Below are 23,590 nucleotides of genomic sequence, written 5' to 3'. Positions count from 1 at the left end.
AAGGTCGTATAAACATCGTGGAATATGTTCATGGTCCACTGTACACAAAACATTTTCACAAATAAACACCCCGGAAACACACACTTGCTGTTTTCCACACTCAACACATAAATATAACTCGTTTAATTTTTATAATAATTAAATTCCATTGTCACCTTTTTGTCCTCGCTATTACTTTCTTTTTCGTCAAAAAAAAGAAAAGAAAAGAAAAGCCAACAGTAACATCTCCGGCAAACGCATGTCTATCAGAATCCGACTCGTCAGAAACTTAAAGTCAATCACTTTTCACAAATAACTTGAGTAAATCTTGAAAAAGCGGCAGTGATGTCTTACCTGTCCAATTCGAGGCGCGGAGGACACGAGGTGACAGCTGGAGTTCAGAGGAGAGTGATGTTGAACTGGATGACTGACTGCTGACTGACGGACTGAACGCTTCACACGCTTTTATCATAAACGCCCAGCACACAGTCGGACCCAGATTTCCTCTTGAACTGCCGTTTCCTCTGAAACCCTGAAACGCTTTCACCAGACGAAGGCAGCAGTGCGCTTTGCTGTGTTGTATTTCCAGTTTGAAGAAAGAGGTAATGAAATCTTATAAAATTACTCGGGATACTTCGACATGTCCGGAAGCCGTATGTCTCCCTCATCTGGCCGCTGGTGTGTAAGTGTAACAGACTGGCACCGTGCGTAAAATGTGCACTGGCGCGTCCAAGACGCAGACCTCGTCAGTCCTTCCTCTGAGATGCATGTATTTGAACGTATTATGTGGTATTATGGATGTCAAATTTGGTATGGTGATTAACTGCAAGAGTACTTTTATGTTCTTTGAAAACTTTTGTGAAAGCGCGATGGATTCATTATCTTTAAACTCTTTAGAGACAAAAATCATTTTCGCGCAAACATATTTTTACACACGCTGGCTCTGTGTAATGTGTTGTATTGTATTGACTAACACAACAGCTGCTTATGGACCCAAACTGTTTGTTGGCATATAAGGGAACAAAGGATGACTACGTCAGTGATTCAGCATTTTAGTTGGTAAATGGCTCTATTAAGGAAGCTAAATTGGATTCTCTAACATCTATCACATTTCTGCCACCCATCTGACCTTCACTGTTGATCATCCTCCAAGAAAGTGAAGAGGAGCTATCTTACTTCAAATATGGGAATGCATTCCAAAAATATTCTTCTCAGAAATTCTTACACATAATACACTTTTTTTTTTATTTTTTTTTTAAAGCAAATAAACACTGAGGACACCAACACAGCAACAGGTCCTTGGTGGTTCAGAGAGAAAATGTTGGATCAGGTTCTTTTTTATTTTTTTATTCTGTGCTCTTTTTGTATTGAAATTAAAAAGAACATCATGAGGTGAAAGTTAAAGCAAAATACTTTTTTGAATGATTAATATTGAGTTTTTAGTCCACCCAAAGACACAATAAACATAACAAACGGCAAGAACGAATATTTTTTAACATTTGGTAGAAATTGGTTTGAGTTGAACTCGAGGACAGAAGCAGCAGTGTGATCATCCAAGCTGTGACATCACCATGGATCACCTGAACACTTGTTTTCACTTGTGATTTCCACCTCAGGTTCATTAGACTATGAACAAAGAAACATCTCCTCTTATAGGCTGTGAGTGTAAATGATGTAGATACCTTGTAGCTGGATCTTTAGCATCATATGTTCAAATAGCAGTTAAGCAGATATACTGGCTGCTGTTTAATCCGTTTGTCTGACATTCGCAGCTAAGTGCAACTCTTCCTCTCCCCCTCTCAGGCCCGAGCACCTGTCTGGACAACAATACCTGCTGGAATCCTTCATCACACAACTCTTAAAATCCCTCTTAATCCCTGAAATGTAGATCTCGCATGTGTGCTTGTTCCAGCCCATTACATAGTTTGTATGCTAGATTTCTTTGAAATGTAGTTCTGCTATGTTCCAGCATATACCTTCACAGCTTAACCCACATAAATCCATTGATCTGTGTCTCACCAACAGAACGCTAGCATGTTAAGCATTGCCTAATCTGTCTCATGTTACCTGGATTTTCATATTGGAGGAATAATCCTGATGAAGGGGGGTGCAGGGGGGGCAGAGTCACCTCAGGACCTGTTTAAAAGCTTCTTATCAGAGACCTGCACTCCCACCATTTAACTAAAAGGGGAGTGATAGCCTTTCAGCTCACAAGCCGCAGCTTTAATTAAAGCAGCTCGGTGGGAGACGAAGTACAGTGGTGTCTATAAGTGGCCCCCACTCAAAATCAAAATCATGTCCAAAACAATACAGTTCAGTCTCTAAGGATGGTCTTTTCCAGTCCTCTATAAAAGCAAAACCATGTCTTCCCCTATAGGGTTAAAAGAAATTAATCTGGGCTCAAAGTGATGGTTGTAAGCAACTACAAAGAGTCAGAGACAATTCCAAACTGTCAATGAGCTGTAAAATGAATAATTAGTCACACTAAATTGAACCAAAGTCAACTTTTAATTTTTTTTTTTTTTTCAAATAGTGGTACATCTGTTTAGAATTAGCAAAGTAATCGTAATAATAGCTCTAAAAAAATGTTTTCTTTATTTTTCAAAGTAGTAAAGCGATGTGATGCTGAGTTAAAGTTTGGTATGTTGATTGTCGCTTGTTGTCTTTTTATATTATCATATATGAATGAAGAAAACATACATGAGAATCAGAATCAAGTTACGGTATCTCACTATGTCTTGTGATGTTTGTTTCAAATGAAAAAAGAACAGCCATGCAAGTCACCACTCTTTGCTCTTCCTTATCCTGAAACTAGACTTGACAAAGTTTCAGGTCATGTTTAAGTGCATGAATGGTCAGAAACCATTCAATGCAAATAAAAAATGCTACTTTTTCCAGGTTAAAGTGGTCAACTAGAGTATGTGAAACACTCCACCACCATGTTGTCCTGTTTGTTAGCTCAGATTTTAAGTGTTTTGCATCTCAATCAGTGATGCAACAGAGGGTGTTTCCCCACCATCCATATATCCTCTCATAGAGCAGGGCAGCAGTTTTTCTGCTGTATGTGTTCCAGTGAGGATTCTCCTTATGTAAGCTGACTGACTGCAGCCATGAACTATAGACTTTAACCTCTAAACCAGACTTTCTTCACATCTTCAGCAGCTCAATTTTGATGTTTTTGGGCCCATGCTAAGCTTGATTTGTTGCCAGAGAGGTTGGCTTGGACATTTCTTCTCTCCCATTAAGGCTGAACTTTGACTGCACTTTTACTAACTGGAGTGAGCATTTTGTGTTCAGCTGGCATTACAGCATTGATGAAATGTTATTGCTCCCTTAAATGTTTGGCTGCAATTTGACGCAGGGATGGCTCTTCAAATTTTAATGTACAACTGGGGTAACAGTGATTCCTAAAAGACCATATTAGCTCAGACAGTGTCTGGTAATAGCTGTTTAAAGACCAAAACAATTTACAACAGGTATCAGGAGCAAAAATGTTTGACTATTATACACTATTGCTATGCAGTGTGATGACAATTTGAGAAAACCTTTCAAAATAGTTTATGATTAAAATATTCTGATGCAGAATTAGGACCTGTCAGCAAAACACAGTCTGCAGAAGAGCAACCAAACAGGGATCCATCCCTTCAGGGGCAGAACAAGATAATATTTTCTTACAAGGAAGGAAAAGGAAACAAGACTTTTAGCCAAAATCATTTATTTTCCTTTTTGTTTCCATCAATAGTCTTTTTTGTCTTTACATAAAGCTTGTCACAAAGGAATACATACATTCATTAGGTAGGTCAGGAGAAGTTAAAATGATAGCTAGCTGGTACCTGATTCTGTTTAATAATCAATACTTGAAAAGAAACAGAAAAGGCAACTCATCCTAAGTGGCGCAGCCTACAGTCTTACCTAAACTGGTAATAGCATGGATCAACAGAAAAGCAGTAGACAGGTAAACAGGACTTCTTAAAAAAAAACATGTCAGACAGCGATCAGCTAACACAAGCCGGAAAGACTGAGAAGAGATCAATCAAAGAAGACAAGTGAAAGAAAGGAGTAGAGGGGATGGTTTGTGGTTTGTCCAGTTGTAGAAAAGAAAAAAAAAAAAAAGAAAAAGAAGACGTTATTGTGAATGATGGATATTTGCTCGTTAACAGTCACTTCTGCTGCAACCTGGCAGCTTTGAACTTCGACACCCTTTTCGGAGGTTGCTGGGGCGGGGTGACGTCGGGCATCACCTCCTCTTGTTTCCTCTCCAGTATGGTGGGCAGAGCTGGTGGTGCGATGGTCAGATGGGGAACAGCTGAAGGCATCGGGTCTTTTTCTACAACTGTGCCTGAAAAGGCCTGCAGAGGAAAGAAAAAGCGAAAAAAAAAAAAAGAAAAAAAAAAAAGAAAAGACACTTATGTTAACTTTGATGACTAATAACCTTCACCTCACAGAGACGGCAAAAGTGTAGGGTAATTGGTTATCAAGCAAGAGAGAGCATTAAATCCTCTGCCTCCCCTGAGATGAAAATAGTTGTTCCTGACGTCTCTGCTCTAGATGTCTTTCCTATGATGACCTTGGTGGCGGTGGCGGTGGCTTGAACATAGTTATCAGGTTAGACCTGATGCTCTGTGCCAGATAAGGACGTCCACAAAAGCGTTTAACCGTTTTCATCCTCTGTTTCTTTGTTCATGTTGCCTTTCGTGACTAACATTTAATCATCGTTCAGCCGTGCTCCGCTCCCATTTTAACTTCTGTTGTGTTCTCATTAAGGGATCCGAGGCTCAAAGGTGTCATTTTCTTTAACTGCTTCATAATATAGGTATATTGCAAAGTCTGCACTGTAGAAACATGACAAAGAAAACAATACTTAAAAGACAACCACGTCTTTTCTACCTCAAATCTGCTGGCGGGGTGCAGTGGCACCGTTGTCGGACTGTCCTCCTCCGTAATGCCGTCGCTGGTGTCGCTGTGCGTCGCCTCGTCGTGGCTGAAGCTGCGTCCGATCATCCGGCGCTCTTCGAAGTCCGCCGCGCTGCTCTCACTGGTGTCGCTGCACACGCTGTTCTCTCGGCTACGTGACTTTAGGATGGACTTCCTGGGGATGGGTTCCCCGTTCTTCACATCCACGAACAACCTGACAGAAACAACAACAACAAGCAGCCAGCATCACTGAAAGAGACCTTATTACGGTATGAATGAATTTAGTCTGCGTGTCAGTAATTCCAAAGATTTGGTATACTGTTCAGCGCTAATGTGTAGTTGTCACCTGTAAATGTCTGCTGGTGTTATGATTTTATGAAGTTCGTGATGAGAGTGTCCGTTATTGTGGCCGTTCTTCTTTTTCCTCTTCGAATGTTCCTTCTGTTCTTTCCTTTCGCTGAACTTCAACGTGGTGTTTTTTCCCGTGTTTATCCTCACCTAAAAACAAGCGACAAAGACAGATATGAAGTGAAACAAGGGAAGGAGGAAAGGATAAAGAGAAAGTTGCCAAAACAAAACTGACTTGCAGGATTATCTGTAAAATGCTGTAAAAGTTATTTGTCACTCTGACCTTCTTGGGTTCGACTGTGTGGGAGAAATAAATGGTTGGCAAACAGTTGCCTTCCTCTTCCTCGTCATCGTCTTCTTCTTCTTTCATGTCTCCGCTGGGTGGCGTTTTACTGTGGGGCACGGAGCTCCAGCTTGGCTTCAGACTCAATCCGTTTACTGGAGGAGCAGCGTCTCCGTCCTTCTCCTCCTCTGAAGAAGAGGATGATGTGTCCTCACCGTTCATGTCTGCGTTATCGGATAATCTGGAGAAAAAAAACCAAACATATACATTTGAAATACTCACATGTGCAGTTATAACTTTCAACAGTTTCACAGAGAGTGTTCATGTACCTGTCCCGCTCATCCTGGAGCTCCTCCAGTTTCTCCAGTTCATCCAGTCTAGCCCACAACTCCTCCTTGGTCATGACGCTTTTTATGCCTGTTCCATCTCTGTCCTCTCCTTCATTCTCCTCATCCTCCTCTTCTAGATCCAACACGGCATCCACTTTAGGCTTAGAATTTGGTTTGTGGGCTATTCTTTGTTTTCCTGTTGAGGCAGACAACATGAGAAACAACTTCCTAAAATCTTTTCTTTCTGACTTTGATGTAGAATCCATTTAAAGGCTGACAAAGATACCTTTGGTGGCAGTAGCGTCATTGTTTCCGACGTCTTCTCTGATTTCAACATACTCCCCTTTAGTCTAAAGCAGAAGCAAAGTCAATACATTTGTTCTGTTCACAATCCATTTATTTCTTATGCAATATCTTATTTGTGAGACAACTTTGAAGTAATGCAACATACGGCTGACATGGTTTCCAAATCCTTTGCCAACCCAACTCTGGCTTCAAAGTTTTTCATCGTCTTGGAGAGATCATCAATTTCACTCGTTACATCTGCAGAAAACGGTGAAACATCATCATGTTGTGCATTCTGGGAGATGGGGACAGACTGACAAAACCTAATGAGCAAAAAAACAGGCTGCAAGCCAACAGAGATTTAACTAAAACATTTAACATAACACTGACAACCGACCACTAAAGAGTTAAAATCCTAAACAAGTTGAGGGGAGAAAAAAAAAGAAATTTGAAAAATGATGACACAAACAGTTCATAATATCTTCTGCCCTGAATACTACTCCGGATCATTAAATCTTCACAACAATTAAGCCCTTTTACTAATAGCAGCAGAGGGCCCTTGTTTCCATGGCGATCGGGAGCCCCTCCAGTCAGTGCATCAACTGGAAGTGAGGAAAGGTTAAACACAGAAGGCCTGACAACTCAGCCGCTGTCTGACACATTTCAGCTAGCTATGTTTGTATTACAGCATTTAGCTCTGTAATAGCGGGGTGGGCAGGGTCAGAAGATTGGTGGGGTGGGGAGGTGGAGGTGGTGGTGGTGGTGGTGGTGGGGGGGTGTGTGATGGGAGGAGGGGGGGCAGACGGCTGCGGATGGGCTGTGGCAGCACATTTCTGCTTCACTAAACACTCTAATAATGTTCACATCAGAGATCGTTACTTGGGCCTATTTGACTCGATATGAGATTTTCAGACCTAGAATGAGCAGGAAGGAAAACACACAGGGCAGTAAAGCAACATATAGCCTGTGTTGCAATAAACAAATCATTTCCTGAAAAAAGTTCTTGCACTTCATCGGACAATAATGTTGCGTAAGACAGGATCTGATTTGACTACATGAAAGGCAAAAGGCTATAAAACGCTTATCACAGGATTTGCAACAAAAGCCCTGACAGTGGTGAAACAAGTGCAGTGAATGAGTGCTGCAAAAGTGTCTTGCAGATGACTTCACATGTGAAATAAAGTACCTTGCCTTTGTTAAAAATCATGCATGCTCCAGCATGTACAGTACAGTTATTACATGCAGCATTACAGTTTCAATCTAGGAGATATCTTTGCATGGCGCAGATATTAAGAAAAGTTTCTCCTAGTGAAGTGGTGAATCACGGCAAAGCTAAAAGTTCTTTTGGCCCTTACAAGCTATCTAGATTGGTGCAGCAGCTCCCTCTGTTGGACAAAGTAGAGCAGTGTTGAGTTTCTATATTTAAAACGAAACAATGCTTTCTGTTATCATAGAGGCCAGGTAACCATCTCTTCAAAACAGACTCACAATTCATCCTGTGGTCGACAATTTTCTGAGCCTGCTTGGCGGAGCACTTGGAGAACCAGTTGTCACCGAGCAATACCGTGACCTCGTTTGTGTGCACCAGCTTCCCAGGCATGAAGGCCAAAGGGCCAAACGGCACCTGTTTATAGCACAGCGGATGGAAAAAAGAGCAGACAGAGAACCGGTTGAAACAAAGCAGATGGCAGAATGCGGACATGAAAGTGATATAAAGAAAGAGATTTTAGTGACAGTGGTGAAAAATATATACTTTTAAGGTCTGCTTCTGCAAATTTAAGAATACCAGCCCTGCTCATGACACTGGAATTGACCCTAAAACTGACCCATTATAAACAAGTTGTGTAACAGTATGTGTGTTTTCTCTCCTGGGTGTTGTAAATAAGGTTAACACTCACCATGATGTCATAAGACAGTTGATCTGGAAGAGTTGTGAGCCGGTCCTTCAGGGCTTCGTAATCACCTGACACCTTCTTCCTGAAAAATCATGGATAGACAATGATGTTAGGCCAACAATTCAAGTAAACAAATCACATCTGTTTCTGAAGCCATTGTTATCTAGTTTTGTTTGTTTGACTTATTTTGGGATGTTAAACAGAACAATGGAAAGCAAACCACAGCGAGGGAATAATGGGGAAGTCCCAGTTTCCCTGTCAGTGGAGACGGGAGGCTTGTTGACTAAGTGAGATGTTGTAGTTATTCATAACTTTTAATGCCTTTGCCAACATTTATAGGTATACTGGTGAGAGAAGAATGCACCGTGCTTCCAAAAGACCTTATTTAAGACTTCATCTCATTGGTTTTCCTCACTCGTTGCTCTACTGCGTTCTTCTAAAACCTCTGAGACCGCAACTTAAATACAACTTATGATGTTTTCAAGTAGTCAAACAGGAAAATGGACCCTTAACAAAGAGTATGATGACATCACACAACTCCCACCATGCTGCTAAGGTTGCCTGTGTACTGAAAATTCTCCCTCTTGCCATCACCAACTGTGTTTGGGAAGCAGGAATGAACCGGCCAATCAGAGCCTACTTGAAACAAATGCCTCTGATGAGTCAGGGAGTGTTTAATTTGTTGATTTTAACCAGAGTCGGCACTCTAAATGCAAAGCATCAATATTGCACAGAGTAAAGCTCGCTTAATTGTGGAGGCAAAACTCACAATTACTATTACAAAATGGTTTGCGCAGTTGAAACGTGGAGCTATACCAACTGTGATTCAACCCAACACACAATCCTAACCGCCAGGAAGGACGGAAGCTCGATTTTTGGGTGAAGTATCCATTTGATTTCCTTTTCCAATTGGTTGTACTCATAGATATGGACACACTCACAGACACACGAGTGCAGCAGAGCTGTTGCTGGTCCTGTAAAAAAAAACTCCTGACTTTGACTTACACATGATTTTACATGGCAGGACTTGAGCAGAATAGAAACACAGTTGTGTTCGGTGAAGTAAAATAATATTGAGCTTTTGAGTGAGTTTCTTTGCACAGACAAAGAGCCGTCATATCAGAACCTCTGTCCACCTGCTGCTTTTTGCCGCTTGATGCAACATCAGGATTTTAAACAGTGCTGTCAAACTCAAGCAAAAATAATACCAACACTGTGCAACTGCTGAAAAAGTCATGCTTACCAGTGCTGAATCCGACTTTCACAGTCTTTCACCACCTGTTTTTAGGACAAATAATTTTAACATAAATCACACTGACAGTCTATAGATCTTCTACAGCGATGAGGATTTATTAGCCTACAGAAGTTATAGGACAGTGATCACAGTGATAATCACCACAAGCAGATTCTCTAAACATAAACATTTTATGATTAGTGCTTTTATTTGACTGCTACTACAGATATTACTATGCAAACACACAGATTATGAATATTTTGTCAAAGTAGAAGAATCATGCACTGAGAAACATACAAAACACCCAAGCAAAACAATGACACAGGAGGTGAAGACAAACACTACAGCTGGAAAAACAACATCCAAATGGTCAGGACAGCAGCACAATCACCCCTACACATCTCTACTCAAAATAGGCCTATTTGAATACTGCGCTGTAAAAGGAGTGCACCGTAGGAAAGGTTTCCACTCTGTCTAGTGTCAACTTTACACTGAGTTGTTAACCAAAAGGAAAACCAGACTTTTGTGACTTCCTGGCTGATTAACTCTGGCTTTAAGTGAAAGGTTCGGAGGCCAATAGACCTACAAGTGAAACTAATAGTATTGTTAGGAGTGTAGAAGTGAAATGAAACCTTCCTTAAGGCAACATTTGTTAAACGGGAGCTTGAACATGTAGGTTAAGTCAGTGGTTCTCAAACTTTTTCACGTCAAGGGTCCCTGAACTGACGCAGATTAGACCGCCATCTGATATGATAGTTGCTTTTAAAGAATCTGTATGAAACCCATGACCAAACTAGTCATAAAGTCTCTCATTGTGTTACTTATGAATAAAATTATAGTGAAAACAAATTATCTTGCTGGGGACCCCCTGGAACCACCTCAAGGACCCCTGGGGGTCCCCAGACCACACTTTGAGAACCACTGGGTTAAGGGGCTGCAAGGAGGAAGCTTCTAGAAAACGAGAAGTCAACACGACAAAGTCACAACTTGTACATATTCTACACAGTACAATAAGTGCACAAGCGTCTACAGTTAGTGTAAAGAGCACTTCAGCAAACCCACTCGTGGCGCAAAGACCGCGTGGCTTTGCTAAACGAGACGTTGGTTGATCGCCAGCAAAGTGTTGAGTGTCATCTTGTAAAATTACCTTTTCGTGCTCCTCTCGCATCCTGACAACTCCGCCGAGATGCTCTATATCCATTTTACCTTTTTCAGCCATTGTCAACCCGCGTGCACAGCAGGAATCTGTGATGTGTGTGTGTTTTTTGACCCCGAAACAAAAGCTCAGGGTTTGTTGTGAGTCCTAAAGAAGTGTTTATGAATGCAGCAGCAGCTATTCCTGAGACCCGTTCCGGTATTATTCATCAATGTGGCAGTGGTTGTTATCCACACTTTCGGAAGTGATACCATCTCACACTCTCATTTCAGGATTTCTGCATTATTCCCAAAAATATCCACGGTTTTAATAATCCCAGGGCAAATATTCCTCGTCACTCTCGCTGCGCCATGCACCTCAGACCGACGTCAAGATCCTGGAAATGACTACAGAACATCCGGTCAGGATATTCAACATAAAATAGCTCATTGGTAGGTCGCTGTTTTCAGTATGTGTGAGGAACCTCTTTGTGCCAGACTCCCTCTCTCTGCAGGAGTCAGGTGGAGTCAGGGAGTTTGGGTTTGGTCTTCCACCGTGTTAAGATTGGTTGTATTTACTTTAATTTCCCTTTTAATTGTGTAGAATACACCTATTTTTAGTTACAACTCATGTGGTCTCCCCTCCTTTGTACAGCCTTGAGTCGGGTTGTGACAAATTATAAAATACTAACATAAAACATAGATAAAGAAAAAAACCAAGGGATGAACAGATGTAAGCCAGTAATTGAATTACAATACAGTAACAAAAATATCACACCGTAAAATTACTCCAAGTAAAAATTCTGTGTTCAAAATTTTATTTAACTAAAAGTGTGGTTGGGCCCTTATTGACTCCCATTCCTCCCTCTCTCCAAACAGTGTATACAGTATTCTTGTACTGGAATATTACATAGTCCTGTTTGCTGTGTGGTAATTTGCTTACACACTGAAATTAATTAAGGACTGAAGCAGGACCCACCATAAGCCTGTGTTTCCATATTCCAACACAAAATTACAATTTAGTAAGTGGCCACAAAACAACTGCCAGATAGTGAGTTTGGCACTTTTGAGGCCCCTAGGTTGGGGACCAAAGGCAGTTGCCTGCTTTACCTGGTTTGCAGTCAAGCACTGAGTAAAACTACTCAAGGTATTGTCAACAAAGTGTACAAAATATTTAAAAATTAAAAGTACTCATACAGAATGATTCCATTTTTGCTGTTTATAATTATGGTATTATTGCATTATTGAATTCTTCTTATTGATACTATTGATGATATGATTGTGTAAGCAGCATATAATTTTGTACTTCATTAAGTGTGACTTAATTTAAATTAAATTATATGCAATTATAAGATGGTCACATATGTTGTGTGTAAATTGTTAATATGCAAAGTAACCAATAAATGTAGTGGAGTGAAAATTAAAATATTTAAGTCTCAAATGTAGTGGAGTAGATGCACATATGAAGTAGCATAAGACCGAAGTACAGTAAAATTGTACTTATGTGCAGTACTTGAGAAAATAAAATTGGTTACATTTTACCACTAACTCGCTCGCTTTCTCGCGCTCTTATTTTTAAGACAAAATATTAAAACTTCCGTTTTTTAGCCGTAACAAGCTAGCTTGACGCAGCTGTTTCTCTGTCTCCCGGTGTACTCTGGGTAAATGTGGACGAATGCACAAATGTAAACAATCGACATACTTTAAGCAGCTAAAATCCTGCTGCAGCTACACAAACACAGCAACGCAGTGACAAGCACAGCCATTTTCAGACATGAATGTATTTGAAAACTAGGACAGGGTTTCCTCCCCATGTGACCCGGTGGGTTTGCCTTTGGTTGCACAAACGTCGTAGTTACAGACAACCTTTATTCACACACACACATGCACATAATAGCCCATATAGCTATCTGCAGAGATAAATTATATCACACAGTGCTATTGTGATGAACAAGTATGGTTTCAGAAAATACATTTTCTATCTATGCTTCCAGCCCCCTTCTTGTTTGACGCTCATTGGCTGATTTTGTTGCTTTTAATTGTTGTCGGAAATATCACAATTACAAGTTCTTGCAATAGCAAAGAAAAGAATACCTTCAAAACATTAAATAATCCTTAATTTGCCCCTTAAAATATACTAAACAAAGATTGTTTGGTAAAAAAAAATTAAATTAAAAGCCCTTACTTAACAAACTAAAGGAGAGCATCACACTTTTTTCAAATCTGTCTTAAAACAACAGTCAGGCACTCAAATAAACACTGAAATAGTTTTTTCTTGCCATAATCATTCCTCTTGTTCATACTGATCATTAGAAGATTCCTTCATAATGCACTTATAATGTAAGTGATGGGAAAAACTGTGAACCAATCCTTTAAGGGGAACCAATCCTTAAAGTTACAGAGGTATGTGACTTTCTCCACAGTTTACACATTTGCTTTTGTTAATAGGATTGGAATAAAGTTATCATCATTCGTCTCAATCTCCTACAAAGCAAATCTGTTATGAAACATGTGATGAGCATTTTCAGTGACTTCCTGTCACAAGGTATCACTAGTAAAATTCGGGATTGTTCGATGGTCCCTGAACGTATCCTTTCTTTTGCTCCCATCACGCTTTGCGGCCACAAGCTCAGAAATCAGGTGTAGCCGACTGGGCGCAGCGCAGCTTCAATTACAATAACAGTGTTACATCAGCTGAGATAATATTGATGTGGATTTCATAACACAGCAAGGTATGTTTCAACGTTTACTGTTTGTTATCACAGCAGGCTTTTCCTCTTATAGTATTGTGTTTATAAAGAGGCTACAGATGACACTGTGTATCAGATGACACTGTGTAGCCTAGGTCCTGTGATGCTTTCTGATGCAATCAGGTCTATTACACCATAAAATAGTCTAATCTGTAGATAATTGCATTAGCAAACATATAATTATGTGCCACGGTATTTAGTAAATGTATGATCATGATAGTGTGTATGTCAGTGTCATGTGATTTTTTTAAAGAGCTATCAATTAACAAGTTGGTTAATTGAGAGCTCAGTTAGTTAATTGAAATTCAGCTAACAGTTAACCTGAATTTTAACAATTATATCCTACAATAGTTTCCTGATTTCTTATCCTATGCTTGTTGTTAAGTAGCTTACACTTACAACTTGTCATGTCTCATAAAGTTATAAATGTGATTCACAGTATGTGTCATCGAATCGATGATGTTATGAAGCTGTGTTGTGAGTTATCTGCCAATCAGCAAATCCAGACCACAGTGAGGGGCTCAGGGAAGGGAGCAGCAGCAGCTGGGGGGTTGGCCTTCGCTGGAGGGTTGGTTGGAGGTCCTCTTGGTATTGCAGTGGGTGAGTGGAAAAAAGGCAACAGTTGTTTGTCTACCATGTTGAAGAATATAAATTATGTACAGTCATCTTGGCTCATTTGTGACTGCTGGTATACTAGAATTTAGTGTATGTATTATGTTCAGTATTTACAAAAGCAAATGATTTATTGCAAAAGTCTGTTTCTATGTGGGACGGATCAATACAGTTACTTCATTTCACAAGTTTGAAACCCTCTGCCCCCGTAGGTGGTGCTGTCGGAGGCCTTCTTGGCTGCTGGCTGACCAGTGGACAGTTTAAACCGCTGCCTCAGATCATCATGGAGCTCAGTCCTCAGCAGCAGCAGAAGCTTTATGGTGATTTCATGGCCATCCTGGGAGACATTCAGTGGACAGATTTGGCTCAGCTAACGGCTTTGGTGATGGGCAACGCTGCCCTGAAGCAGCAGCTTACAGCCGCTCTCCTTGGGTATATCACCAAGGAGCTCCAAGCAGAGGTGCACTATGTGGATTAATGACTGTGGACACACTGGCTCAGGAGGATAGAGAGCCTTTGAAAAGAACATGAACTGTTTTTATGAAGCTGGACAGACTCTTAATTAAATGTGAAATCACACACTAAAATTGCACAGCCATCACAGTCCTGGTAACAGGTAACACTGGTTAAAAGTTTGCACATTAATGTGAATTCAAACAGCTGTATAACTGGATTAATTTATTATGTGAAGTGCACTTATCAGCTGAAGGATTCTTTTATTATGCCTACAATGGCACTGATAATCAAATCTGGCTGTAAAAGTTACCATGAATTAAGGTCTGACAACATAAAACTGGGGTACAAAGGGTACAAATTACCTATCATATATTAGACAGTGTGAAATATGCAGACTTTGTGTAAATGTATTAAGCACCACTCTATTTAAGAGTAGGAATTTACCAGCATCTGTGCACAGTGTGGTTGACCATTTCATCAATAAAAACAAAAACAAATTTGTCACTGTTTCATATAGTAGTTATACAAAGTACACTTTGTTGCTCAGGATTAAATCAATTTATAATTCAACTGTAAAAAAAAAACAAAACAAAAAAAAAACAAGAAATCTACACTTTCTTAAGATGTAACCTGGTGCTAGTCAAGAAGACTATCCATATCTGTTGATCTCAATCCCTGAACTGGTTTGAATGATACTTTTTGAGATTACCATTTCCTGCTCTCTCAACTGTTCTGTTTCTAAATGTTCCCACTGCCTCTGGTAGTTCACGTGCACCTTCTTGATGATGTTACTTGTAACAACTCAACTTCATGTAACAATCAAACACCCCTCCATTCCAAACCGTGGAAAACCCCCGCTACTTCTAAGCAGATGTAGGGAATGTATTACTCCTATGCCAGGTTAATGAGGCTCCATCAAAGGCCTTCATTAGTATATAGTAGAATTCAGGCGAGGAAAGCTCATGTTTTAAAGTATATGTGAAACCCTCTATAATTCAGTGGCAATTAACCTGTTACAGTGAGACAGAGAAATCTGGTGAGACAGAGTGAAAAGATACAATGAGTGTCATAAAGTTGGAAATATCTCTTTATTAGTAAATACACACAACTTATGTCACCCCCAACTCTCACAAAGATTTAAAAATACATATTACAGAGGAGAATTGAGGTAGAGCTCCACTATTTATCACACAATGACTGTGTCATCCACTGAATTCATACGGTAACTTAGCTAGTGAAATATCGAAATGTCAAGTTATGTTACTCTATAAGTTACCAACCTACGTTATCAAACGTTAACAGCAACACGTCCGTTAACTGACTTTACCAGCAGCTTCGGAGCTCCAGGCAAAACCAAACTCTACTGGGTGGTTTGTCGCTTGCAAAATCAGGACAAAAGCCCCGTAACGTCCGTCTATGGACATCATATTTGCTCAAAATAAAGACACCTGCATCCCGCAGCAGGGGACATAACCTGGTATGTAACCTCTCTGTTATGATGTGCTAATCTTCTTATCCTTATTGGTTTTTGGTTGGCGTCCAAAATGTCACATTACTGCCATCTACTGGATTTAAACTCAAATCTCCAATGACTGAATAAAATAACAACCCCTTCCCAACCATTCCTACTCTGCTAGCCTGTAACTTCTCCATTTTTCAGGTGTTTGAAAGAGACTAAAAGTTTCTCTCAGCAGCTGCTGAATATCTTCTCTAGAAACTCCAACAATACCCAGAAATCTCCCTGCTGCATCTACAATTATGTCAATTTCCTCAGATTTTCTTTCTACTCCAGCAGCACAATGAATTGCCATTGCCAAAAAGGCCAAAAACTTCACCTGACCCTACAAAAACAAAATTCATCATTTTTTTCTGGCTGGCTCCTTATAGCTTCTTGCCTCACATCAAAATCACATCAAAATATTTCTTATCTGCTTCCTCATGCTTAAATCTCTTCTGAGAGCTAACCCTGATTATTTCTGCCTCCCTTATTCTCTTGAGACAGTTATCCTTCCATACTGCATGATTGCGAAGAAGACACTCTGGATCTTTTTTCACAGTCTCGTTCACAATCATTCTCCCCACCTTTACCACATGTTTTCATACCAACTTCATTAAACCTCTTCAGCTGTCTGTCACCCCTTTACACTCTTTAAATCTCCTTGCATCCACTCCGCGTGAGACTCCATCATCAACACCTTCTATTGGAGCTTTCTTGCTGAGTGGAAAACATGCCACTGGGTAAATATCTATCCCAGCACCCAACACCAAGATTTTCAAGGCTTTTTCCATCTGTATCTTTGACATACACTCGACGACTATCGAGCCGGAGCGTTTAATGTTGATCGCCCACTTCATTCTTAATCCATCCTGCCACACTGTGCATTTCTGACAATGTATTGTTTGTACTCACTTAATATGACAGGAATCTCTGCTCTCCGTACTATTTGATTACTTTGCTTACTATTTTTGACTTAAATGTTGTATTCACAAATCCAAATTCATGAGTAAAAGGCCAAACTTTTCAAACAATACATTTCTTTAACATCCAAATGTACAAAAAAATCAGTGAAAACGTAAACCACTGTAAGCTTTGCGAGATACTTATTCATTTGTTTATTTATTTTTTACAACTTTTAGTCTCCCCTGGAGTGTTTGTGATTGTACACTCAAGTTATATACACAAAGTGCTGTAACCGTGGGTCGTGTCTAGATGGATCTCGCGAGACTGATCGTTTTAACCTAAATCATGATATTTCCGTCTTTCCCTAACAATAACCAAGTGTTTTTTTTTGTTGTTTTTTTTGTGCCTAAACCTAACCAGACCTTAACCACAGCGTTGTCACATCATAAGATATGATAATTTGAACAACGCGTACAAATCTCTCGAGAGTTTCGCAAATCTAGGGTAACCATCCAGACACGACCGTAAAAAAGTGTCCCATTGGTTTTTTAAAGAATAAAATGGTTTAAAATTGTTTTAAAGATTCCGATTAATATCGACATTAACGTATTTATTTCCTTTTTTAATATACGTCTGGTGCAAAAAAAAAGGTTAGAAACATTTAAAATAACGACAAATTCAGGACAGGCACTTCTCTGGGTCAGCTTATTCAGGGGTCCTCATGATGTAAACAAGGGTCCTCTCTCAAAATATGGAGATGAGTTACACAATGGTAACCTGAGAGAGGAAAAAACAGAAAAAAATGAAAATACCCAAAAGAAAACTGTTTCTTCTCATAATTTTTGCTTATGTTGCGTTTTCTCTCTATGCTGCGTACAATGTGTTCTTCAGCAGCAAAGTAATCTCCCGCGTTCACCGGGTGGTAAAGAAAGAGTCAGCAGCCCACTCAGGTAGTTAAACGGAACACAACTGTTATCTAGTTGCTATAATGTTAGTAGGTAAACTGCCTGACATGTTCATAAATGAATGGTTACAAACTCAGTTGTCAATTAGGTAAATATTTGTCGATAAACAGTTGTGTGTTGTGCTTTGCAGGTGGTGTGAGAGGTGGTGGTGCTGCTCCGGTTTTAGCAGATGAGTGGAATCCGTGGGAGGATGAACAGGTGGACTACAACTCTGCTCTCAACAAAAGGAGAGAGGCCTTCAAACAGCACCTGGGCCGAGTTAACAAGAACAAACCTAAAAGATACAGGGTCCAAATCTGGGGGAAAGCTGCCATAGGTAAGGCGTGTCCTCATGAAATGCCACTGGCGTCCGTCCCAGATTCTAGTTTTCAACATATGAACTCATCAATCTAATTTTATCCAATCCAGTTATTTAAAGTATAAAAGTAATACACAACAAATTACTTTTTGGCCTTGTTACAACATTCGTCCAACGACTGCAGATATATTTTCCAAATTGACGTCATGGCTCCTAAATTACATTGACACTTGTGATTTTTTATGCATATTAGAAAACCCGTGTAATCAATACGTAATCAATAATTAGTATCCAGATAAAATGTTTTGGAAGACTATTAGCCACCTGTCAACTAGCCTCGTGATCTGCAGTTCTGAGGTGCTGTCAAGAAATACACAGAATCACTACGAGTTGTCGTGCATGTCTGCCGAGCTGAAGCTATTTAGGAGCAAAGTAACGTACTCTCACCCCATTATGATCAATAAACAAACAAGAGATAGTTAAAGATTTGTACTTAAAGTTTGCTGTGTGAATGCAAAATGTAAGAAGACACTTTGGTGAGGAAGGGAACAGTGTTTAGATTGGAAAAATTGTAATTTGACAAGTACAATTCAGACTGCCTCTGGAAAATCTTAAATGAATATACTCGATCTAAAGCAAAATAAGATTGGAATTCTTTTTCACAATCAAAAGAATTCAGCGATTGTGAGTATCTTAATGTCCAGAATCAAAAAGATTGTTCTACCATTCTCTTTTGTAGTCTAAAAGTAAATGAGATATGATAGTAGATAAATAGTGTCTGATTGGTGTAGCCCAGAAAAAGAGCAAATATCAAATTAAACTGCATCCATAAAATGTTTTAAAGGGTTTTAAATAATTTCTCTTACTTATAAATCTTCCTTATTTAAAGGGACATCGCTTAAATATGCTGTTTGTTAGAAAAAGGGAAACCACTTTCATGGTCTCTGTGAGGAAATTACATAATCTTGATGATGATTTAGATTAATAAATAAAGCTTAAAATATAAACATTTCATAGTTAAAAACAAATTACAAAAATTGTAAGCTTCAGCATGATTTTTTTCTCATCCCTTTGCTGCTTCATAAATTTTATTTTTACATGCTTTCATATTTCTCAAGCTATTAAGTTAAAGTGTGAGTTTCCACAAATTTATCCTGCAGATATAAATTGATTTATACTCTGTTGCTGTCTGGCAATGTAGGAGTTACAACATAATGATGCTGCACACGTTGACAGTTTAACTCATTGAACCCTTCTTTTCTCCTCAGGGCTTTATCTTTGGGAACATATTTTAGAAGGACCCCTCAACCCCACTGACAAAGTAGCACAATGGAGAGAGGGGGAGCTGCAGTCAGAAAAAATAGATTTCAGGTAACTAGTCACACATAGGATATTTAAAATCTGTTAAACCCAAGTATAATATATTTGCTTTGTGACTCCATGAAACATACTATACCACGGAATAAGACGGAACCACTAAATTTTTTTCCTCCCCTCTTGCCCGTCTGTCTTTAGCTTCTACACCGGTCCTGCGGTGGTCCAGGGTCACGTCCCTCTGGATATGAACAGCCTGGTTCTGGTTCTGAACGGCCGCGAGCAGCAGAAGGTGTCGTACTCCACGCGCTGGTTGGAGCATGTCCATGCTCTGGTACAGTCCCACACTGTGTCTCATGTGGCTGTGGTCCTGCTGGGCAACGAGCACTGCAACAATGACTGGATCGGCCCGTACTTAAAGAGAAACGGTGGCTTTGTTGATCTACTGTTTGTGGTGTACGACAGTCCCTGGGTCAACGACAAAGATGTCTTCCAGTGGCCTCTTGGTGTCGCCACGTATGTCATCCTTTAGTACTATTGCATGTTTGTGTGTATGTGGACATCATTAGTGCTCAACACTCATAGATTAAACTGGATTGTCTTTTTAAATGAATAACATTATCCATGGCTGTTTTTCTTGACTCTCTGTGCAGATACAGGCAGTTTCCGATGATCAGACCTAACGCCCAGATGATCACCTCCAACAGACCATACCTCTGCAATTTCCTAGGAACTGTTTACAAGAATTCCTCCAGAGAAACACTCATGCAGGTGTTGAAGCAGTCTGGCCTGGATAAGGAATGCATCACCACTGCCAGGGAGAAGTGAGTCATTATTGTGTTCAGTCATAGTTTAGGACAGATATATTGGGCCTCATTCACAAACAATGCGTACGTACAAACCTGTGCTTAAACCATGTGTATAAACGTCTTAAGCACAAATCCAGGATTCATCAGTATGTTCTTACATGGATTTGTTCTTACTCTGTGAACAAATTTACAACTGCCTTAGACCATGTGTACGCACAAATCATGAATGTCCCACAGCCAAAAATGACATAGTCAATATTTATTCAATGTAAACAGTACAGTAGAACCACAATTATTATAAAAAATGATTGGGCCTAAATATACAACATTTAAAATTGTGAAATTGCTGCACACATTTACTAGGCTAATTATAAACTTAATAGTTAAGACATTGTAATCCATAAATCATCATCATAAATGTAATGAAATTATTAATATATTAAAATTATCCTGTTCCCACTTTTAGATGATAATAGCTTATATATCGGCATTTCCATATTAGCATGTGACAGCATCAGATTTGGCCGTGACATATGCAGCTGGTTAACCAGCAGCCTGTTCAGTGTCCTCACAGCCTGACAGTTCAGTAGTGGTCCGGTGAGGGACGCTCTGCTGTCGCTACATCACAGCCTGTTGTGACAAAACACGATGCACACCTGGCACAGCAGAAGAGATTTATTTAGATCAATTCCACAGATCACATTTACACATTTACCAACTTTTTATTTTGTTATGGAAGTAGTGGTGCAACAGGTATGCAGGCTGTATTCACAATCAGGCTCCAAACGGTTGTGCCAGTGACATGTTTACCAGCCAAATATGCCTTTTCTGGCTTCTACTCTGAGCAGTAAAGTTTTTCTACATTTTTACCATCACTGCACTCTTTGCAATGCGTGACAGCTCTCTGCACTGCTGCACCGCTCAAACAGAGCTTTCCTTATATAGAGAAATGGTAGCGTGGTAGTATGCTAATTACTGATAGTGGGCACGCGCCTGTCAATTTAGAATGATTCTGATTCACTAACATACGCACGGTGGTAATAGCAAAATTGGCCATGAATCCGATGGTAATTACGCGTGCACACTTATTTTCTGCGCCAAGTAAGAACATTTCTACTCACTTATTAGTGAGTAGAAATGTTATTATTAGAGGCCCATTGACACAATTTATATATTGCATTGTTGCATATATCATATAAATAGACAATAAAAAGACTGATATGAGGAATATTAATACAAAAAAAGTCTTACAGACCTTTCTAGACATTTTTTAATAAAGTCTTTTTGAATATTTATGATAACAGTATTGTTGGTTCAAATCAGATTTAATGAGATTTAAATTGTGTGATGAAGTTCAAGAACAGTTCAACAACATCAGATAAAAGTTTCAGGGAAAAAATTAGACATCACAGAGAGTTTTGTGCTGATCTTATCAAGTAGAATGCAATAATGGTGCATTAAAAAAAAATAGAAAAAGGCCCAGAGACAGCTGAGGCTTGTTCATGAGTTTAGATGCTACGCTCATATTTACATATGGCTGCTGTGACATAATGCAGTTTGTGCATTATGTCACACATATCTGTAGATGTATGTAGAGTTAGCTGAACAGCAATCTCAGCCGAGGTTTTCCTTGAACAATAATAATTATCAGTAGCTACATTTTTGCTCATTTGCTCATTTTAAACATAGAATTTTGTTTTGTTCAGATTTATTAAGCTGTTAATGGAGTTGAGAGACAGCTACAACATGAATTGTCTTACTGGCACAGTACTGGAATTTATCATGTATGGTTATTCTAGTAGCTTTAACTGTTGGCTTAAGTATCTTTTCCGCACTTCTTGCCGTAGGTGGCTCCCTCAAGAGACATCAGACAGTCTGAGACATTATCAAACAGCTCTTGCCCAGAGCGAGCTCACTCTCTGCCCAGTCGGGGTCAACACAGAATGCTACCGCATCTACGAGGCGTGCTCTTACGGCTCAGTGCCCGTGGTGGAAGACATACAGACACCTGGGACCTGCGCAGCCGGGCCCAGCTCCCCACTACGTCTCCTCAAAGCTGCGGGAGCACCCTTCATCTTCATCAGTGACTGGAAGGAACTGCCGGCCATCTTGGAGAGGGAGAGAGGGATGAGCCAGGAACAGCGGGTGGACAGGAGGAGGAGGCTGTTGGAATGGTACGCCAGCTTCCGTCAGCAGATGAAGGAGAGGTTCACTGAGGTCATCGAGGAGACCTTCTTCAAAAGCGGCTGACTGTGGTGCTTAAATAACAAATTTTAAAAAAGATCAACAGGGGTATCATTTAACGTTGATTTTAATTTATTTTGTGGTATGTGGAGAAATGTGATAGCCTACTGGTGTAGTGAACCTGGTGATGTTCAGTGTAATCTTCTTGTGCAGGTTATTATAAAAACATTTATGTATGTAGTGAAGCTGCCACTACAAATCAGTTTAAGCCCTGTGAGGAGCCCCTGACATTTCTGAATATTTATCAATTAAATGTTTACAGTGGTGGAATGTCCAGTTATTTAGAAATAATGAATAAGCTGCCTTTGCATTTTAAAATCCTTGTATTATTTTAAGTATGTTTTATATCTCTGTTTGTACATATTTAATAATGTGATTTTTACGAAACACTACAATGTCACATTTAGAAGTAGAATGAGATAATAATGTGTTTATAGGCCTTGTTTGAAAATGGTACATAAATCTATTATGTATTGTGAGCAGCTTGAAAATGGATGTTGGTGTGGCATGTGTAGCTTGTCTGATCTTTTTTTAAATATAATTTATTTATTTTTTTTACAGTTTTTGTTCAATTTATTTAAGTACTGTGGTGCATGGGTTTTTTTTTTTTTAGATAGCGCAATAAAATAAAGTGGAGTGTTGTCCTAATGAGAAATCAGCTGATGTGCTTCTCCAGTCTTTTCATTTGTCCTGCAGATGGCGTTGTGGACCAGTTAACTGTCAGTAGATAACGTTTTCTACTGAAATGTGAGACAAAAGCCTTGCTAAATTGTTACAGTGATGAAGGGAAACTGAAACTTTTGACTTTAACCCAAGTCAACAAAGATCAAGTAATAGAGCAAAGCATGGTGGTTTCTCTCTATTGACCTACTTTTCATTTTCATATGAATGTTTTAATATAACATGTTTAACATTTTGTGTGGACCCTGGGAAGATTAGCAACTGCTCCAGCAGAGGAATAAATCTCAAGAACTTCTGAACACATGTTTATTTCTAGTGACACAAGAAGCCTATATTAGCTATGAGTTTATGTTTGTAGATTGGATGTATGGGGCCCCTGAATGTGTTTTCACTGGATTATTTGTGGGCCCCTATATCACTACCTTTTATCCCATCAGTTCCAGGACTGGATGTACGTTTAAAAAATATTTCTTAATCTCTATGGAGTCTTTCTTTTGATTAAATAAATACAAAAGTAACTGTAATTACAAATACTTAAAGTCCCCTTCTACTCAAAAATGTGTTTTGCCTATTGTTACTTCACTTGGATGTTTCAGCTTCACAGCGCAAAAATGTGCATGTGCGGAGTGTAATGTTTTCAAATTCATCTGCTGAAGGGG

General features: G+C 39.5%; 3 protein-coding genes across 4 annotated transcripts; 2 read left to right on the top strand and 1 right to left on the bottom strand.

Annotated features, from left to right (window-relative positions):
* Positions 1-3,677: 3,677 nt before the first annotated feature.
* On the bottom strand, positions 3,678-10,511 carry uri1 (URI1 prefoldin like chaperone). The gene is made up of 11 exons (XM_044356688.1): positions 10,415-10,511; positions 9,277-9,311; positions 8,037-8,115; positions 7,627-7,762; positions 6,305-6,396; positions 6,140-6,203; positions 5,854-6,049; positions 5,525-5,765; positions 5,240-5,391; positions 4,867-5,107; positions 3,678-4,328 (listed from the first exon to the last, which is right to left on the bottom strand). Exons 1-11 carry the CDS (start codon positions 10,484-10,486, stop codon positions 4,140-4,142), a joined length of 1,497 nt encoding a protein of 498 aa, XP_044212623.1. The 5' UTR covers positions 10,487-10,511; the 3' UTR covers positions 3,678-4,139.
* zgc:112052 (protein C19orf12 homolog) lies at positions 10,400-14,731 on the top strand. 2 transcript variants are annotated; one of them, XM_044356689.1, is made up of 3 exons: positions 10,400-10,854; positions 13,591-13,751; positions 13,976-14,731. In XM_044356689.1, the coding sequence occupies exons 1-3, from the start codon at positions 10,589-10,591 to the stop codon at positions 14,239-14,241; spliced, it is 693 nt and encodes a 230-aa protein (XP_044212624.1). In that variant the 5' UTR covers positions 10,400-10,588; the 3' UTR covers positions 14,242-14,731. The 2 variants fall into 2 exon arrangements, with proteins under 2 accessions (XP_044212624.1, XP_044212625.1); XM_044356690.1 differs by lacking the exon at positions 10,400-10,854 and adding an exon at positions 12,773-13,133.
* A 2,595-nt stretch (positions 14,732-17,326) lies between these two features.
* On the top strand, positions 17,327-22,908 carry rxylt1 (ribitol xylosyltransferase 1). Its single transcript, XM_044356793.1, has 6 exons — positions 17,327-17,570; positions 17,716-17,901; positions 19,152-19,254; positions 19,399-19,713; positions 19,851-20,021; positions 21,854-22,908. The coding sequence occupies exons 1-6, from the start codon at positions 17,423-17,425 to the stop codon at positions 22,254-22,256; spliced, it is 1,326 nt and encodes a 441-aa protein (XP_044212728.1). The 5' UTR covers positions 17,327-17,422; the 3' UTR covers positions 22,257-22,908.
* The last annotated feature ends 682 nt before the right edge of the window (positions 22,909-23,590 follow it).

The sequence above is a fragment of the Thunnus albacares genome, chromosome 7, assembly GCF_914725855.1.
Source record: "Thunnus albacares chromosome 7, fThuAlb1.1, whole genome shotgun sequence".
Taxonomy (NCBI): domain Eukaryota; kingdom Metazoa; phylum Chordata; class Actinopteri; order Scombriformes; family Scombridae; genus Thunnus; species Thunnus albacares.
The sequence above is the reverse complement of the archived record's forward strand: the minus strand, read 5'-3'. Positions and strand labels throughout refer to the sequence as shown.

Bases quoted from the DNA above. Each gene is read 5' to 3' on its own strand.
- uri1 (XM_044356688.1), bottom strand. From the start codon at position 10,486: ATGGCTGAAAAAGGTAAAATGGATATAGAGCATCTCGGCGGAGTTGTC. The intron at 6,050-6,139 runs GTATCTTTGTCA...CTGCCTCAACAG, and splicing joins TGACGCTACTGCCACCAAAG to GAAAACAAAGAATAGCCCAC. The intron at 5,392-5,524 runs GTCAGAGTGACA...GCTTGTTTTTAG, and splicing joins ACACAGTCGAACCCAAGAAG to GTGAGGATAAACACGGGAAA.
- zgc:112052 (XM_044356689.1), top strand. From the start codon at position 10,589: ATGCAGCAGCAGCTATTCCTGAGACCCGTTCCGGTATTATTCATCAAT. The intron at 10,855-13,590 runs GTAGGTCGCTGT...TGTGATTCACAG, and splicing joins CAACATAAAATAGCTCATTG to TATGTGTCATCGAATCGATG. The intron at 13,752-13,975 runs GTGAGTGGAAAA...CTGCCCCCGTAG, and splicing joins TCCTCTTGGTATTGCAGTGG to GTGGTGCTGTCGGAGGCCTT.
- rxylt1 (XM_044356793.1), top strand. From the start codon at position 17,423: ATGAAAATACCCAAAAGAAAACTGTTTCTTCTCATAATTTTTGCTTAT. The intron at 19,255-19,398 runs GTAACTAGTCAC...GTCTGTCTTTAG, and splicing joins TCAGAAAAAATAGATTTCAG to CTTCTACACCGGTCCTGCGG. The intron at 20,022-21,853 runs GTGAGTCATTAT...TTCTTGCCGTAG, and splicing joins ATCACCACTGCCAGGGAGAA to GTGGCTCCCTCAAGAGACAT.